Genomic DNA, 16,981 nt, shown 5'->3' on the forward strand with positions numbered 1-16,981 from the left:
CCAGGCAAGAATATTGGAGTGGGTTGCCATTTCCTTCTCCAGGATCTCCCGAGCCAGGGATCGAATCCATATCTCCTGTGTTTCCTGCATTGTAGGCGGATTCTTCACCCACGGAGCCTTCGGGAAAAGAAGATGCAAGTACCTAGCAACTTCAGCTCCGCGCATCCTTCCCGCAACTGCGCAGGCGCTAGAGCCGCGGGCTCGCCGCGCTCCGGCCGAAGCCCCACCCCGGCGCGAGGCACGACGGGAAAGTCAAGATGGACGCGACCATTTGAACGTCTCGGGTGAGAGGTTCTCCCGCACGCCTTCCTGTTGTTAGCAGTTGTGTCCGCAGCTGCTGCCCAGTCTTCCTCCGGAACAGGGGAGGGAGAGGGAATGAGAAGCTGCAGTGGCCGAGGAGTCACCGTGACCATCCCCGCCGCTACTCTTGGGCCCTCTCGGTCCCCTCGCCTCCGGAGAGCAGCCGGGGCTCGCCGCGCCTGACGCGTCCCGAGTCACAGGTGTGGTCCCGGGCCCGCCACGCCTGGTGTCTCGTCGCGTATCCCGTAGTCCTAACACTCGCCCCAGGGCCTGCCCGCTCCCTGATCGGGAGGGCTGGGAGCTCGGGACGGGCCCTGAGCACGCGCTGGAGCCATGGGGACCCCAGTTTGCGGACTGGGCTTTCCGGGGGTGCATCTATCTCCCTGTTACTCTCCGAGCCGGCTTCTTTCCTGAGCTCAGCGCCAAAGGGGTCTCAGCTTCCATGTGGGGTCTCAACTTCTAGGTCGGCCCCTTGCCCCTCTTAAACGAAGTTCTGAGGCTCAAGCTTTTAGCGAGATGGATCAGCTGACTCTAGAGGGGTCGGGGAAGCTCTGCTTTTTTGCAGTCTCAAGTTGTCTTGTGTGTGCACTTGAATTTAGTCGAATTTACTCTTGAAGCAACTTTGTGGTTACCTCTGGCAGGGTAGTTTTTGTTGCTATTAAGCAAGGCTGATATCTTAATATATAGCGTATCAGTTTAATACAGTACTTAAGTCTGTAGCTTTTTATGTTGCCCCCTGATAAGTAAAAACACGTAAAAAATTGGGGAGATTGCAAAAGTATTAAATGTGTTCTCGTAAATAGTACAAAAATATTGTACTTTGAAAATACTCTATAATTAATAGTTTTGTAATTTTCTAAGTTTTAATAGAATAATGTTCCAAAATTGCACAACTGAAGTAGGATAAACTCTCCAGTCAGTTCTTTAATGTTTGTTATTCTGTTGATAGGAAGACCAAATGAATTTTGTTGTTTTCTTGTAAGTTTTATAAGGTACTATTTCAGTTATATCCCAAGTTCAGGTCTTCTCAGTTCTGAATTTTAGCGGAGAAAAATAAGTGTTTCAATTATGACGTACAGTTGTGTCAGGAATAGCATTTAACTCACAGCAGAATAACTTTGACCCTGGAGGAGCTGCATAGGAATTACAGGGGCTTTGAGATAGTGTAGGAAAAAAAACCCTACTGATGCCAAAAAGACCTCAGATGGGATGAGAGATATGTCAAATTTAGTTAAACTTTTAATTGTGAGTGCTGTTCCAAACACTGTTTATGGTACCATGGTTAAATGTTGGTTTTGTTATATGTGTTTGAGGATTTCAGCTTAGGTATGCCACAAAATCCATTTTTAGGATAGGTATTGTCTTGGAGAGAAAACTGGCATCTACCTTATCTACCATATCATACAGTGAATTTTACTGGCTGCCCGTTACTGTATGTAGAAATGTTTTGGAAGTAAAGGAGCATGTTTCCACCCACAGCTCACCCACATCTTTATAGTGATGAGCTGTACTGTAAATAGATTGTATTAATTAAAAGCTAGGACTCGTAAATTTGCTACAAGTGTGACTGGCCCATGGCCAGAGTTCTTCATGCTTTGGTTTCCTGTGTTTGGCCCTCAAATTGGAATTGATTTTAGTTATATGTTCTGGTCGACTGGGGTGTTAAAACTACTGGTGACATTTGACAGTTTATTAGGTCTTTTGTGGATTGATCGGGCTTCCCTGGTCGCTCAGACTGTAAAGAATCCGCCTACAGTACGAGAGACCTGGGTTTGGTCCCTGGGTTGGGAAGATCCCCTGGAGAAGGGAATGGCTACCTGCTTCAGTATTTTGGCCTGGAGAATTCCATGGACCGTACAGTCCGTGGGGTTGCAAAGAGTCAAACACAACTGACTTTCACTTTAATTTGTGGATTGGACAGCTGAAAAGAGTAGTTCAACTTACGATGAATTAGAAGTAATATGAGGTTTTTGGGTTTTTTGGTTTGTTTCATTCCAACATGCCAGTGATCCTTGAAATGTGTTTTTCAAATTAGGTTTCAGCGGAAATGAACAGACATGACTTTTAATGTTAAGAAGCCGGGCAGTCATGGGACTATAAAGTGCAGCTTGTTTGAATGCTTCATATGTGAAATGTGGAAAAGCTAGTGTGTAGTAGTGTGAAACATGGGGAAGGTGTTGTGGGACATAGTGCTCATTTCAACCTGGTGGTTTCCTTCAGTGCTAACCTTCTGTCGGTCCAGCTGAAATGTGCCGATAACTAATCATCTGAGAGTCAGATCTGGAATGACCTTTGATGTTATTAATTACTTGTACACTTACAATATAATAGGATTATTTGACACTCATCTAAGGATTAATGACGCTTCTGTAAACTTTTATGACAGTTTATTCTGGTTTTGACTGAAGAAGCTGACTACAATGTATTTGAATTCATACAGAAATAATGTTGATATTTGGAACCCATGTCGAACTTCTATGAAGAAAGGGCAACAATGATTGCAGCCGGGGATTTGCAGGAATTTGTTCCTTTTGGTCGAGACCACTGCAAGCACCACCCTAATGCTTTGAACCTCCAGCTTCGCCAGCTTCAGCCCGCCTCCGAGTTATGGTCTTCTGATGGTGCTGCTGGCCTGGTGGGATCCCTTCAGGAGGTTACCATCCATGAGAAACAGAAGGTTCCATTAAGTTTCTTTCCCATAATATTTTTGAAACATAGAATGTTGCGATCTACTTGTAATTTAAGACTACCTGCAACTGAGAAAGGAGTATAATTGCATTTCTAGGGTAGTGGCTTAACCACTACTGAAATTTGGTAATTTCAATCAAGACTAACATAATGACTTCATTGTATTATGATGTCATAACCATTTATTTAGACATGGAACTCGTGGTATTATAGTAAGTATTATGATTATGGTCCATTCTAAAACTCTTTCTCTTCACTTAGTATGTGGGGACCAGATATCATGTTGTTTGATTAGATGGTAGAGTTAGACATGGTCCCTGCTGCAGAATAAAACTTACATGTTTCTAGAGGCTAAAAAAGAAAAAAAGCCACATAACTAGATATAATAGTTCTTAAATAGGGGAATGAGACGTTAGCATGTGTCAGAAAATCAGTCTTCCCACCTTATTCCACTTAGGATACCACAATCTCAGGGAGAGGAAAGTCTATGTAGTTAAAAATCTAAACCTTTCTTTCTCCTGTTTACTTTTAATGAGTGGGCCCAGGGACAGAAGTTGAATGTAGCTGTGAAGCAGGGAAATCTGCCCTGTGAATAAACTCCCCTAGTGATTCCCACGTGCACCTCACTGCCCCTCTCCATCACTTCTCCCTACACTTAATATACCTTTTTAGTTTCCCCCAGCATGTTGGTTTCATTTGGGGATCTGACAGACATGTTTATGTTTTGGAGAAATAATATGATAGTATAACATGAAACATCCTATAAGATATATAATGCAAATACCCAGACACCCTACTTTGTTAATCAGTTTCTAAAAGTTGGGCTTGGAGTGTGTCTTACCCCACAGGCAAAGAGAGAGTAGGAGACTTGTATCTGGATAATTATTTGATTTAATTAGTAATTCGTGCTCCATACTATTGAAAAAGTGCTTAAACATGTCTTGCATGTATTATGTTTTAAGGAGAGCTGGCAGTTAAGGAAAGGTGTCAGTGAAATTGGAGAAGAAGTGGATTATGATGAGGAACTCTACATGGCTGGAAACATGGTTATCTGGAGCAAAGGAAGCAAAAGCCAGGCATTGGCTGTTTATAAGGCATTTACAGTTGACAGTCCTGTTCAACAGGTGAGTTGATTTGAATTTTAGCATTTGATTATTTAACACTTAACAATTTTTGTCCTAAAATTTAACAGAAATAATAAAAACAGCACAGTGATCCCAGCAGCTGGGTATACATTTTAAAAGTTTTATTTGTTTTCTATATCATCACTTTTTTTTTTACACTATCCTTTGTCCGTCAGTTTTTTTCCACTATCCTTTTTTCACGTGCTGCAGTCCACAGGGTCACAAAGAGTCAGATACAACTGAGCGACTGAACTGAACTTGTCAGGTTAATGAGTATTTAAACACTGTTCTTGAGTGATTAGATTCATTATTCTCTAAAAATTTCTAATACATTGAGAGTACAAAGAATACTTTAACCCATGATGATTATAATTGATTGCAGGTATTCAATAATACCTACTTCCTAGTGATAATCAGAGAAAAACCTAGTTGCTTTCGTTGCAGTTAGATATTGCACCTATGTCTGTTCTGAAAATTGGTAATTAAAGAGAAGGAATTAAGTATTTGCCCTTCCTTTTTAGGAAGACATGCAGTTTATCTCCCTTATTTGTGGAAGAATGCCAACTAATAAAAATAGAAGGATAGAGTTTAAAAAAAAAAATCATCATTTTGTAACCTCCAGTGTAATAATTGATTCAGAAAAGGATTGTTAATGAATAGTAACACTCTTGGGTGAAAAGACATTACCGTGCACCAGGGTATTACTCTGTGGATTACTTACTAATAAAAGGAACAGATGTATCTCTATTTTAGAGATATCTGTTGGTCTCCATTTCCACTGGATGATTCTTTGCTATCATTAATAGTGGGGCAAAGGAATACTATACTGCAGCTATAATGCAGTGTATGTTGTCATCCTCTCAGTTCTTCCCAAGATTATATAATGTGAGCATCTAATTCAGCCTTCCAGTTATAGAAAGTATGGGGACTAGAGGGTAAAATTTTAAAGTATCGTGAGATGAGGAGTGGGTTGGAGGTATAGATGAAACAAGAATGTCCAGAGGTTGATAATTATTGAAGCTGGCTAATGAGTATTCATTATGTTATTCTATTTACTTTGTATTTGAAATTTTCCATTATAAAAAATAGAAGGAAAAAAAACACTACAAGAAAACAATTGTATGAATTCAGAATATGGAACAGTCTACATTCTGGCCTCTTTAAAAAGTTAGTCAAGGAGCAGGAAAGAAAGATGGGGGCTGTTCCAGATTAGAAGAGGCTAGAAGGACATCACCAAATGCAGTATTTTTTGAATGTCGTTAAATGAACTTTGACTCTTTGTTTGAGAACCAGCTGAGGCTGGTGAACTGGGATGACCCTGAGGGATGGGATGGGGAGGGAGGTGGGGTCGGGGTTCAGGATGGGGAACACGTGTATACCAATTGTGGATCCATGTCAATATATGGCAAAAACCACTACAATATTGTAAAGTAATTAGCCTCCAATTAAAATAAATAAATTTATATTAAAAAAAAGACATTCTTGAGAAAATCTGAAAATGGACTGGATATCAGGTGCTAGTAGAAAATTATATTTTTTTCCTCAAGTGGTATGACAGTTTATAGGTTAAACCTATAGGTTTAATAGGAGTATGTCTTCAGTTCTAGGAAATAGATGATGAGGTGGAAATACATGATGACGAGTTTAGGGGTGAAGTGATGATGTGTGCAATTTTCAAACAGCACCTCCCCACTCCCCACATCCTTTTTTTTCCTCCCACATCCTTATGTATAGGAATGCACACATAAACAGATATACCAAAGGTTAGTAATAACCGTCAGATTTAGGTGAGACAGATGTTTACTGTACCGTTTCCGCTTTTCTTACTGAAAGATTTTAGGATATCATGTTGGAGGGAAAATGAAAGCATTTTTGGTAGTTGACTTAATTGTTAGCCTATTGACAGAAGGTTTCAGAGGCTGTTTATTCATGTGAAGTTCCTCATTTGTAAACACTGAAATCATATCTCGACACTGCTTTTTTTTCCTGTTAACTATTTTATGGTGAGTGTTGTACTCTTATAACAATTTATTAGGAAGGGTAAAGTGAATTATTCCCAAATTTTAGATGATGTGTAAAAGCATTTCTGTATAGGAGTGCTGAAGTCAGTGATCTTTTTGATAATTTCCCCCCCATGTAACATTGTAAATGTATTTAATGCCACTGAAAAATGGTTAAAATGATAAATTTATGTTATGTATGTTTTACCACAATTAAAAGGGCACATGAAAATGCCTTTAGATAATTTCAGTGTGATTGTCAAGCATGCCAGTTAAAGTTTAATGGCTTTTAAAAGTTTTCCTGCTATATACGTACGTGTACACAAACACACGCACACACACATTTTTAAAATGAGCATTTAAGGAAGGATTTCTAGGTGTGTCAAGGAGTGATAAGATCATTAGGTAAGTCTGGAGATAATGAAATAGCTTGGCAGTTTTCATCTTTTACGATAATCTTTAGCTTTGTATAGGATATAGGATTTACTATAGGTTGAATCTCTATTTGAATTCACTTTGCTTCAAAGCTTCTATCTAGTAGGTTTGTTGATTTCTGTCTTCCCTTGTCTTTTCATAAAACTTACTAGCAGACATAGTTTATCTTAAAATAGTTATCATTAGTCTAATTTTATCTTATTTTTCCTCATTTCCATATGTATGTGTTGAACTGATAAGGTGGGACAGTTATGTAGGTGACACTATTATTTAGATATTAATTAATAGGTTATTATTTAGATACCATTTTCTTAAGTAAGCATTTTGTTTTGATTTTAGGCATTGTGGTGTGACTTCATTATATCACAGGATAAGTCTGATAAGGACTACAGTAAGTTTCTTTTTGAAATTTTATTTGATCTTATGATTCCAAATGTTTATCTCATTTTTTTTGTTCAGTCAAAATAAGTAGCCACTAATAATAGTGGCTTAGCTTGAGCATTTTTATGTTGTTCATTAAAGAATTTGTGCTATTGGGAATTGTAACTTGTATTTGGGAATCTTTTTTGAAAAAACATGCATATATCTTGTACTCCCTTTTCAGGTAGTGATGAAGTGGAAAAATGTATATGTATATTGCAAAGCTCATGTATCAACATGCATAGCATAGAAGGAAAGGATTACATAGCTTCTTTACCTTTTCAGGTAAGTTTGAGTGTTTCAATCATTTTGTGTTTTATTGGAGATTATTCTTGAATTAATTGATTTCAGAGGTACTGCTACTCTCACATTGTGTAATTCAAATGTTATTTTTACTGAAATAAAATAGCTAAAGTTTAGCAGCTTTAATTGCTTGCCATTTCCATCCTTTGCCTAAAAAGTAAGTTATCTAGTAAAGTGAATTATGATATCTTTTCTGGGAATGTTTTTTTTTTTCAGTTTAAGTGACATATGTAAGAAATCACTTTGGTTATACTCAACCACTTGAGCAATATTAATTTTTTTCCTGTTTCTCATCATCTTTTTTCATGCCCTAATGCAGTCGTTAACACTTTATTTTTTTTTATTTTTATTTTTTTACCTTATGTACAAGTCTCTGTTTATTCATAATTAGATATAGGTTATTTTTATAGTTTTGTTTTTGTGTACAGATTTGCTTAACAATCACTTAATTTCTAGGCCAGGTTCTGGTAACTAAAGAGCCTTTATAAGTAGTTTATATTGTCTAGACCCAAGGTATGCAGCAAACCCAGTCTGGAGCAAAATGGGAAATAACAGCTTTCTAAAGACAGGCTTAGAAATCCTAATCCAGTAATTTAAGATGTTTCCTTTCTCTGGTAGCAGGGCTGAATTATATCTAGCTGCTAGGCCACCATTCACAGGGATAGCCAAAAAAAACAGGGTACAGGCCACTGAAAACAAGACCAACCAATCCACCTCCTGTTATGGTGCAGGTTTCACAATGCAGATCACCTGTATTCAAAGGTAAATTTACAAAACCTTTCTAAGATACATTTGCTGTCAAAAATGGGATCACTGCCATTGGTAAGCCAGCAGCTATATGAGCCTGTGACACATGTAAGATGCGTCGAAAAAGACTATTTGCTATTAGGCCACAGAGAGCAGCATTAAGTCCAACATATGTCCATCCATTTTCAGGCAGATTCCTTTCTGCTTCTGGGAGTTGGTTAATTTTTCTGGCAGTGATATCAATTAAGTTCTCCTTGATGATAGTACCATCTGGTTCATGATTTTCCATCTTGAGCCTTGGGCGCGCCTCCGTGCAGCCGCGGCCTCGGCGGGTCTCCCCCTGCCCCGCGGGGGCTCACGTCTCGCTCCGCTCCAGCCTCCCGGGCGCGGCCATTTTGGGCGCCACGTGACCGGCCCGAGGTGGGCGCCGGGTCGGAGCCGGCGGCGGATTGGGTTTCCGGGGCAGTCGTTACACTTGAATCACATCGTCATTTTGGTACTGATATTAGCCACTGGTGGGAATATTAGATCAAACTTCCCTTCCTTATATTTGATTTTCTCTTAGATTTCCTTGTTAGAATTACAGATTGTTAGTCTGCAAAACTCTTATTAAATTGGAAGAAAAATCTAATGTTCTATATTGTTTTATAAAAACATGTTATAGAGAATGGTTTCTTTTACTTCTGTTTTTCCTCACCCTTTTACCAAATAGGTTGCAAGTGTTTGGCCCACCAAGTATGGATTGCTGTTCGAACGAAGCAACTCTTCATGTGAGGTTCCTCCAGGCCCACCCAGGTATGCAGGTCAGAATATGATTTCTTGGGCTTTTTCTGTCGGTTCTTAGGTAAAGTTGCTTACCCAAAAGTTTGGGATGATGATAATTTCCAAGCTGTCAGTGCAGATAGATGCCTTTTTCTCTCATCTCATCATTGTATACTTATGAGTTCTATTGGTACTTCTCTGGCACTTAATTATCTACAGCTTTTTCCCCCCAGGTAGTAAAACTGAGCAAACTCTTGGCTTAAAGACAGTAAGACTCAGTTCTTAGCTCTGCCATTTTTTTCCATCATGTTACTTTGGGCAAATCATGAGCTTTGGCATTAGTTTCCTTACCTGTTAAAGGAAGACAAAAACGAAACAAACAAGTAAAAAGGAAGAATACTGTCTTTACTTGTTAGGTTTTATGCGGAGTTTTAATGAGCTATGTTTATCATCTTTGACATAGAGCTTCATAGTCTCAGGTGTGTAATAACTGGTAATGTGGTAATTAGCGTGTCTCCCTAATGAGCGTCAGTTTGCGGAAGAGCAGGAACATGCAGTATCTGTCAGTATGGTGCAAGGAGTAGACACTAAGTTTGAAGAAGATTGCTTACAGATTTTGATCTCTTTCTGTGTTCAGATAGGTCTGTTTTTTCCCTTTTTTTTTCAGTCACTCCTTAAAAAGCAGCCATTTAATTTACCTGAAGCATTTATTATTCTCCCTTTTTTAAAGTACACTCCTTTGTAAATAGGTCTAGGGGACTAAATTTCTTCCTAGCTGTCAGAGACACAGTGCCACTGAGAACAGTGCATTTAAACAGTGGCTGGCCTGCGCCCCCCTCTCGGTTGGTCGTGTGAGGTGGTGACTGCTGTGGGCCCTCCCCGGGCGGCGCTGAGTGTGTGTGGTGTGTGTGCAGGCTCACTCTGCATGAGGGAGACCCCCGGCAGCGTGTCAGCTGAGGGGTCGCGCTCGGGTCAGTGACCGGTGCTCCTCTGTCCCCGCTAGGGAGCCCTTACCCACTCTGTTCAGCATGCTGCACCCGCTGGACGAAATCACGCCCCTTGTCTGCAAGTCTGCAAGTAAGTGTGTTTTATCAATTCTTTTACGTAGACTCTTATTAGAGTTTGGGAGTGGGGAGGAAATAAAGGAGGTTATGAACATTTGATTTCTTTTATAAAGATAAAATAATTTAAGCATTAAAAGATAACTTTAATGATGAAAATAATTCACATGAATTAGTTCAATGACTGTCCTGGTATTACCTTTAAACAACTTTTCTTTTAGTGAAAATAGAGCCGGGAACACTGATAGGTTCTCTAACTTACCTGTGGAGGACTCTGTACTCTGTTTCTCAGTAATTAATAATAGATGAACAGCACTGAGATAAACTAAAACTGCTTCTTTTTTCTGGGAAACAAGAAGTGGAGGGCCTTAGACCTTTATGGTGTAAATTTTAATATTTTATTTACCCTGCTCATAATATCATAATTTTCTGGGACTCAATTTTTTAATATTTTCTAGAGGTACTTCTAGATGCTTATTTTAAAATTTTACATGTGACCCAACATAGATTAATATCAATAATGATACTTGAAGGCTAAAAAAAAACCTATGTTCTTTAACCAGTTTTACTAAGGACATAGTCCCAAGTATGTATTCTGATATACCACTGAGATTTTTATCTTCTCTATCAGGGCTTGCCAAACTACAGACAAATCCAGCTTATTTTCCTAAGCCTTCTGAGCTAAGAGTGGTTTCAACCTTTTTAAAAGGTTGTAGGAAAAAATGAAACAAATTATGCGACAGAGTCAGTTTGTGGTCTGCAAAGCCTGAACTATTTACTCTTTGGCCTTATACAGAAAAAGTTTGTTGATAATTCTATATAATACTGCTAACAGCTACAAACAACCTAAGCACACATGTCAGAGCATATGGTTGAATGGTATGCAGCCATTATTGATCACGTTTTTGAATAATATTTAATAATCTCAGGAATTGCTTATTCATATTAAGTAAGGTACAAAACTAAATGCAATATGATTCTCATTTTGTAAAAACAAAAAATATGTCTGTATAGGAAAACAAAACTAGGAGGAATGCTCCTAAATATTTTAGTAATAGTTATTTTGAGTGGAATTACGAGTGCTTTTTCTTTCTTTGTAATGTACTTTTAAATTTTATAACCCAATTGTTTTAAAATTTTTAAATATTTTAACTGAGAGGAAAACATTTTGGAAACTGTCAAATAAGGATATAGAAACTTGTTTGTGCTACTCTAGATGTAAAAGCTGAACTCACTAGGGAAAAAACTCATTTTTGCGTGTCTTCCCAGTGAAACAGAAACACTAGTGTGTGTTGTTTAGCACTGTTTGAACGGTTACCATAGAGGACGGACTTCACACAGAAGAAAAGAGCCACTAAGGAAGTCACATTTGGCAGAGTCGTTGACCGAGATTTATGAACAAGTTAGTCATTAAAGGAATCATGGACCTTTTACCTGTGGTCGATGAGTTTAATGGCTTACATTCATTAACATTTAAGTACATGTGTGTGATATAAAAGCTCATAACATTGTCATCTTTAATATGTTTGAAGAAATTGATGCCCAAAGTAAATGTTTTAAAAATGGAGAGTTAATTATGTCATATTAATACATTAATGGATTTTATGCCTTAATTACCTTGATTTTTCTGTGTCTTTAGGAATTGCAAGAAGTCACTTCATAAACAACAGTCTTGTAAAGCCCATTGTCCTATACTTGATCATTTCTGTTTTATCTTTAAGGTCTTTTTGGTTCATCACGGGTGCAGTATGTTGTAGATCATGCAATGAAAATTGTCTTTCTCCACACCGATCCCTCCATTGTCATGACCTATGATACTGTTCAAGGTCTGCATTCTGTGTGGGCTCTCCGGAGAGTCAAAACAGAGGTAAGGGTGAAGGCAAGTCACTTCTTAACAGAAAAAGATAGTTAATACTGAAAACTTGCTTTTTTTTTGCCACTCATTAAAAATTATTTTAAAAATTTGTTTATTTTTAATTGGAGGGTAATTGCTTTACAGTATTCTCTTGGTTTCTGCCATGCATCAGTATGAGTCAGTCACAGGTGTACATACGTCCCCTCCCTCTTGACCCTCCCCCCCCCTCCCGCCCCATCCCACCCCGCTAGGTCCTCACAGAGCCCCAGTCTGAGCTCCTGAGTCAGACAGCAAACTGCCCCTGGCTGTCTGTCTGACATATGGCCGTGTGTGTGCTTCCATGCTGCTCTCTCCACTCGTCCCACCCTCTGCTTCCGCCACTGTGTCCACAAGTCTGTTCTCTATGCCTGCATCTCCATTGCTGCCCTGCACGTAGACTCACCAGCACCATACCACCTTTCTAGACTCCATATATGTGTGTTAATATATAATATTTGTTTGTATGTTTTTAGAAGACTCACTTGTGAAATAAATTGAGTATCTTAGGGAAAAAAAATGTTATGTCTTTAATAACTGGCAACTACCCTGCAAGGAAATTGCCCTTCTAATCTAACTATTATCTCCCCGTCCCCCTTCATTTTGACTTAAGGAAGGGAATGTTGTTTTAAAGTTCTCTGAGCAGGGGGGCACCCCCCAGAACGTGGCTACTAGCAGCTCGCTCACAGCACACCTCAGAAGCCTCTCCAAGGGCGACTCCCCCGTGGCGTCCCCCTTCCAGAACTACTCCTCCATCCACAGCCAGAGCCGCTCCGCCTCCTCGCCCAGCCTGCACTCCCGGTCACCTTCCATTTCCAACATGGCAGCTCTCAGGTGGGACTTCAGTGTGGACGTGTTTCCTTGTTTTAAAAGACACCTTCTTTTTAAACTTTCTGTTGTGATTGGAAGGATTTAAAATTTTTCTTGACAGCTCCTGAGAACCTTTTAGAAAAAAGAGCAGTATGCCCACTGAGCTATTTTTACCAAGATTCCAGGCCTACTGTGTTGCCTTGCCAGTGAGTCATATTTAGAAACTGCCAGTTCTTGTTATTAAGAGTGCCGCATTCTTCCCACTGCTTGGCGGCAGTTTGGTGAATGTTAATTCCTGAGATATCTTGGTACTATTTTCTTTTGTCTTAGTTTGCTTTAGCTTTTGTTTTTATTAGTATCTACATAATCTGGGTTTTGTTCATATGTGTATGTCTGAGTACCTAAGAACATAGTTTAGACTTTTTTGAATAATTTAAGCGGTTCCTTTTCTGAAGCAGAAGATGAACTGATTTTCAGTTAAAAAAAGTATTATTCCAGCAGGAGTTCTAAATCTTTAGAACATAATAGAGCGTGTTAACAAACCATTTAAGTAGCTGTTCTTTTTTTAGTTGTATTTCTGACTGGGCTTCTGCCTTGAGTATCCGCTTGAACACACAGGGTTTGGAAAGCTCTGTTGGACCGTGTGTGGTGTCGGCCTGCGTTATTAACTGTGGTGCCCTCTTCTCTCTGTTTGTTTTGCAGCCGTGCTCATTCTCCTGCCTTGGGAGTGTACTCTTTTTCAGGGGTGCAAAGGTTCAACCTTTCAAGCCACAGTCAGTCTCCAAAGAGACACAGTTTTTCTCATTCTCCAAGTAGTAATTCTAATGGCTCCTTTCTTGCACCGGAAACAGAGCCCATTGTTCCGGAACTTTGTATCGACCACTTATGGACAGAAACAGTTACTCGCCTGAGGTTTGAAGTATATATTTTCATATTGAAAGAAAAATGATGCTAAAAGTTTTAGAAAACACTTGATATTCTGTGTAAAGCTTCTTGCTATAAGCAGTTACAAATACTTACAAAAATGCATAGAAATATATATTAAAGGCTACCTAAGTTTCAGTAGAGAATATTAGTGATATTAATATGATCATAAAAATATACTTTTGTCATTTCCTATTTCTTCCTTAACTTTTAATAGTAATCTCTCCCATTTGAAGTGTTTGCTTATTTAGGGCAAAACAGTTAATTTGTGTAGTTTAGGCAACTTGGGGTTTTATAGCATTTTTCTTAAGTTTTGTATTTGTTAGTTGAGCATCAGCTGTTCTTCTGTGAAACACCACTTAGACCTCCGTTCTACATGACCTTCCTCCCTTTATGTTCTCTTTAATCATTCATTCAGTCAGTGCCAGTGCGTGTGTTAGTGTCTGTGGTTTATCAGCAAACAGGTCACTGTTCCTGTCCTCAAAAAGCGACAGCAGGTGGTACATATACACCATGGAATATTACTCAGCCATTAAAAAGAATTCATTTGAATCAGTTCTAATGAGATGGGTGAAACTGGAGCCCATTATACAGAGCGAAGTAAGCCATAAAGATAAAGACCATTACAGTATACTAACACATATATATGGACTTTAGAAAGATGGTAACGATAACCCTATATGCAAAACAGAAAAAGAGACTCAGATGTATGGAACAGACTTGTGGACTCTGGGAGAAGGCGAGGGTGGGATGTTTCAGGAGAACGGCATTGAAACATGTATATTATCTAGGGTGAAACAGATCACCAGCCCAGGTTGGATGCATGAGACAAGTGCTCGGGCCTGGTGCACTGGGAAGACCCAGAGGGATCGGGTGGAGAGGGAGGTGGGAGGGGGGACTGGGATGGGGAGTACATGTAAATCCATGGCTAATTCATATCAATGTATAACAAAAACTACTGTAATGATGTAAAGTAATTAGCCTCCAACTAAGGAGGATGGTGGCACTGCAGATCTTCAGACAGGGCTTTGAAAAGACAGCTGGGTATTTTCTGGGTAGGTAAGTGGACAGGACACAGTAGTTAGAGGGGATCAGGAGAAAAGTTAGGAAGTGTGAATGTGTGGTATGTTCCAGGAATTAAAAATACTGTCAGTTTGTTTATGTAGGAGAAGGGGAAAGGGCTGAGAAAGAGGAGGTGGAGAGAGAGAGCCGTTTGGGCTGTTCTGTCTCGTGAAAACTGTAAGGAGGTGCTTTATGTGTGGGTCATAAGTACAGGGGAAAGAGCAGTCACTTAACAGTGGTGACTGAGGCAAGACAGGTGGATTGGAATTTATGGAGTGTGTAGAGGTTGGGTTTCTGGGGTTCCTGGAGGGCCTGTGGATGAACAGGGGTTCTAGTAACCCTGGGATCAAAGATAGTAATCAAAGGTACATATGGTGTCTAGGCCTTTTCTTTAGGAGAGGGTTTAACATTCATTAGATTGCCAGTCTGTGATCTCTGAATAGTTACAACCAGGCTGTGTAGAATCAAAAAGGGCTAGGGACTAAAGTCCTGGGACCTTAACGTTTGGGGATGAGGTTGGTGAAAAGAGAGAAAGTTGCTGCAGACAAGACAGAACAGGGGAGGTCAGGACAAGTCATGGAACATGAGAAAGGAGACTTTTGAGATGAAGGTGTCATTTTTGTCACCAGTAAAGTGTGGCAGTGAGAGGTGGGCTCAGAGAGGCGGTCCCTGCTGGCAGTGGGTTCCCTGGTGACCTTGTCCAGAGCACCTTGGGTGGGGTAGGGTGTAGTGGAATGGGGTGGAAAAAGTCGGGGACTGAAGAGGTGAACATGGATACACAGACTGTCCACAGAGTCCTTTGAAAGGGAATGAGGATCCAAAACTAGCTAGAGGGCATCTCAGGGTCCGGGGAGAGTTTCGTTTTTCCTGAACTATGTTAGAGAAATCATCTTCATCTTTGCCCCTAAATACCTCTGTGTTTCTCTAGAAAGAAAGGACACTTTTTACCTAACTGTTCTACCATTTTTACAGTTAGCTAAGCGACCAGTAAGTCCCTTTTATAATCTGATGTTTTAGTACATCTTTGTATTTAAAGACTCATTTTAACGTGAGAGAGTAGGCTGCAAAGATTACACACCCAGAGCAGGAGAGCATTGAAAATACGGGGAAGAGGAAGTGATTGATGGAACAAGAAACCAGATGGGAGCTCAGGAGGAGAGATTGGCCCTGGGGAGAAAGAAGGTGATAGGTTGCGCTGGGGCTCCAGTGAGATGGAGGCCATACCCGTGCTCTTAGGTCAGCAGGTCAGTGATACTTGGAGGAAAGTGAAGATGTGAGTACAGGGTGGAAGTAGGTTCTATTTTTGTTCCTTATATATAACATAAAAATTCCCTGTATTTAAAAATCATTTGTCTTGGGACCTCCCTGGTGATCCAGTGGTTAAGACTGCATGCTGCCAGTGTGGGGTGGGGGTTGGGGTCACAGGTCGATCCCTGGTCAGGGAACTAAGATCCTATGTGCTGCGTTGTATGGCCCCAAACTTTAAAAAATAAGTAGATGGAAAGAAAATACTGTCACTAAAAGAAAAAAAGTCATTTCTCCTTAAATACCTTGTTAAGTTGGATATATTGCAGATGCTTAATTTACAGTTCCGGTCCTCTGCACCACTCTGCAAAGAAACTTTTGAGAATAGAGAATTTTGGGGTATGGTTTAAAAAAAGAGAGGTGAAGTGGAACCTAATCTTAGAGAATAAGGATAGATAGGAGAGGTCATGTTGTAAAAAGTCTGACACCTTAGACCTTGTAAGAGATAGGAATTCAAGTTTGCATTACTTTGGCAGTAGGCAACTAGCATAATGTAGAATTAAAAAATCTGTAGGTAATGATTACATTTATTGTAATTTCCCCCCCAAAAGCTATGCAGTGGACTCAGAATCAGAGCTGAGAGGAATCTTAGAGATGATATTCAGTTCTTAGAAGTGCTTTTGTGTCTTCAAGGTTATTGCTTGGCCCAATTAGTATTTCTTGTATTTTCAAAGACTTATTAATATCTGAGGTAGATTTTTAAGCCAGTGCCACCATTTTCTTTATTAATATATCTATCACAGGAAGAAAAATTCCCAGGCCTCTAAAGTCTTTATCACATCTGACCTGTGTGGGCAGAAGTTCTTGTGCTATTTAGTCGAGTCCGAGCTCCAGTTACGGTAAGTGTGTTTATGGTTCTCGTTTAATCAGTGTAAATAAATCTGTGTTTAGTGCTTAGTCGCTCAGTTGTGTCTGACTCTTTGTGACTCTCTGGACTGTTGCCCGCCAGGCCACTCTGTCCATGGAATTCTCCAGTTAATACTGGAGTGGCTTGCCATTTCCTTCTCCAGGGGATCTTCCTGACCCAGGGATTGAACCTGTGCTTCTGTCTCTAGGGCTGGTCTTTCTTTTCTTCTTTCTCTTTCTCTTTTTTTTGGTGAGGCATAATAACTTTATTGAACTAATTTATATACCATAAAATTAACATGT

General features: G+C 39.7%; 1 protein-coding gene and 1 pseudogene across 3 annotated transcripts in view; one reads left to right on the forward strand and one right to left on the reverse strand.

Annotated features, from left to right (window-relative positions):
• Window positions 1-214: 214 nt before the first annotated feature.
• The window catches only part of ANAPC1 (anaphase promoting complex subunit 1), a 97,256-nt gene continuing 80,489 nt past the window's right edge, over window positions 215-16,981 (forward strand). For 2 of the 3 annotated variants that reach the window (XM_070473983.1, XM_070473998.1), the window contains exons 1-11: window positions 246-500; window positions 2,741-2,977; window positions 3,951-4,112; window positions 6,887-6,938; window positions 7,152-7,252; window positions 8,730-8,812; window positions 9,783-9,856; window positions 11,562-11,707; window positions 12,345-12,565; window positions 13,244-13,453; window positions 16,576-16,671. In XM_070473983.1, coding sequence (XP_070330084.1) covers window positions 2,765-2,977; window positions 3,951-4,112; window positions 6,887-6,938; window positions 7,152-7,252; window positions 8,730-8,812; window positions 9,783-9,856; window positions 11,562-11,707; window positions 12,345-12,565; window positions 13,244-13,453; window positions 16,576-16,671 — 1,358 coding nt within the window. In that variant the 5' untranslated portion in view covers window positions 246-500; window positions 2,741-2,764. Of the gene's footprint in view, window positions 501-2,740; window positions 2,978-3,950; window positions 4,113-6,886; window positions 6,939-7,151; window positions 7,253-8,729; window positions 8,813-9,782; window positions 9,857-11,561; window positions 11,708-12,344; window positions 12,566-13,243; window positions 13,454-16,575; window positions 16,672-16,981 lie in introns of all 3 variants that reach the window. The other variant, XM_070473993.1, reaches the window with a different exon arrangement.
• Window positions 7,712-8,306, reverse strand: LOC110141828 (transmembrane protein 126A pseudogene; annotated as a pseudogene).

Source organism: Odocoileus virginianus, chromosome 2 (assembly GCF_023699985.2).
Source record: "Odocoileus virginianus isolate 20LAN1187 ecotype Illinois chromosome 2, Ovbor_1.2, whole genome shotgun sequence".
NCBI classification, from domain to species: Eukaryota; Metazoa; Chordata; class Mammalia; order Artiodactyla; family Cervidae; genus Odocoileus; species Odocoileus virginianus.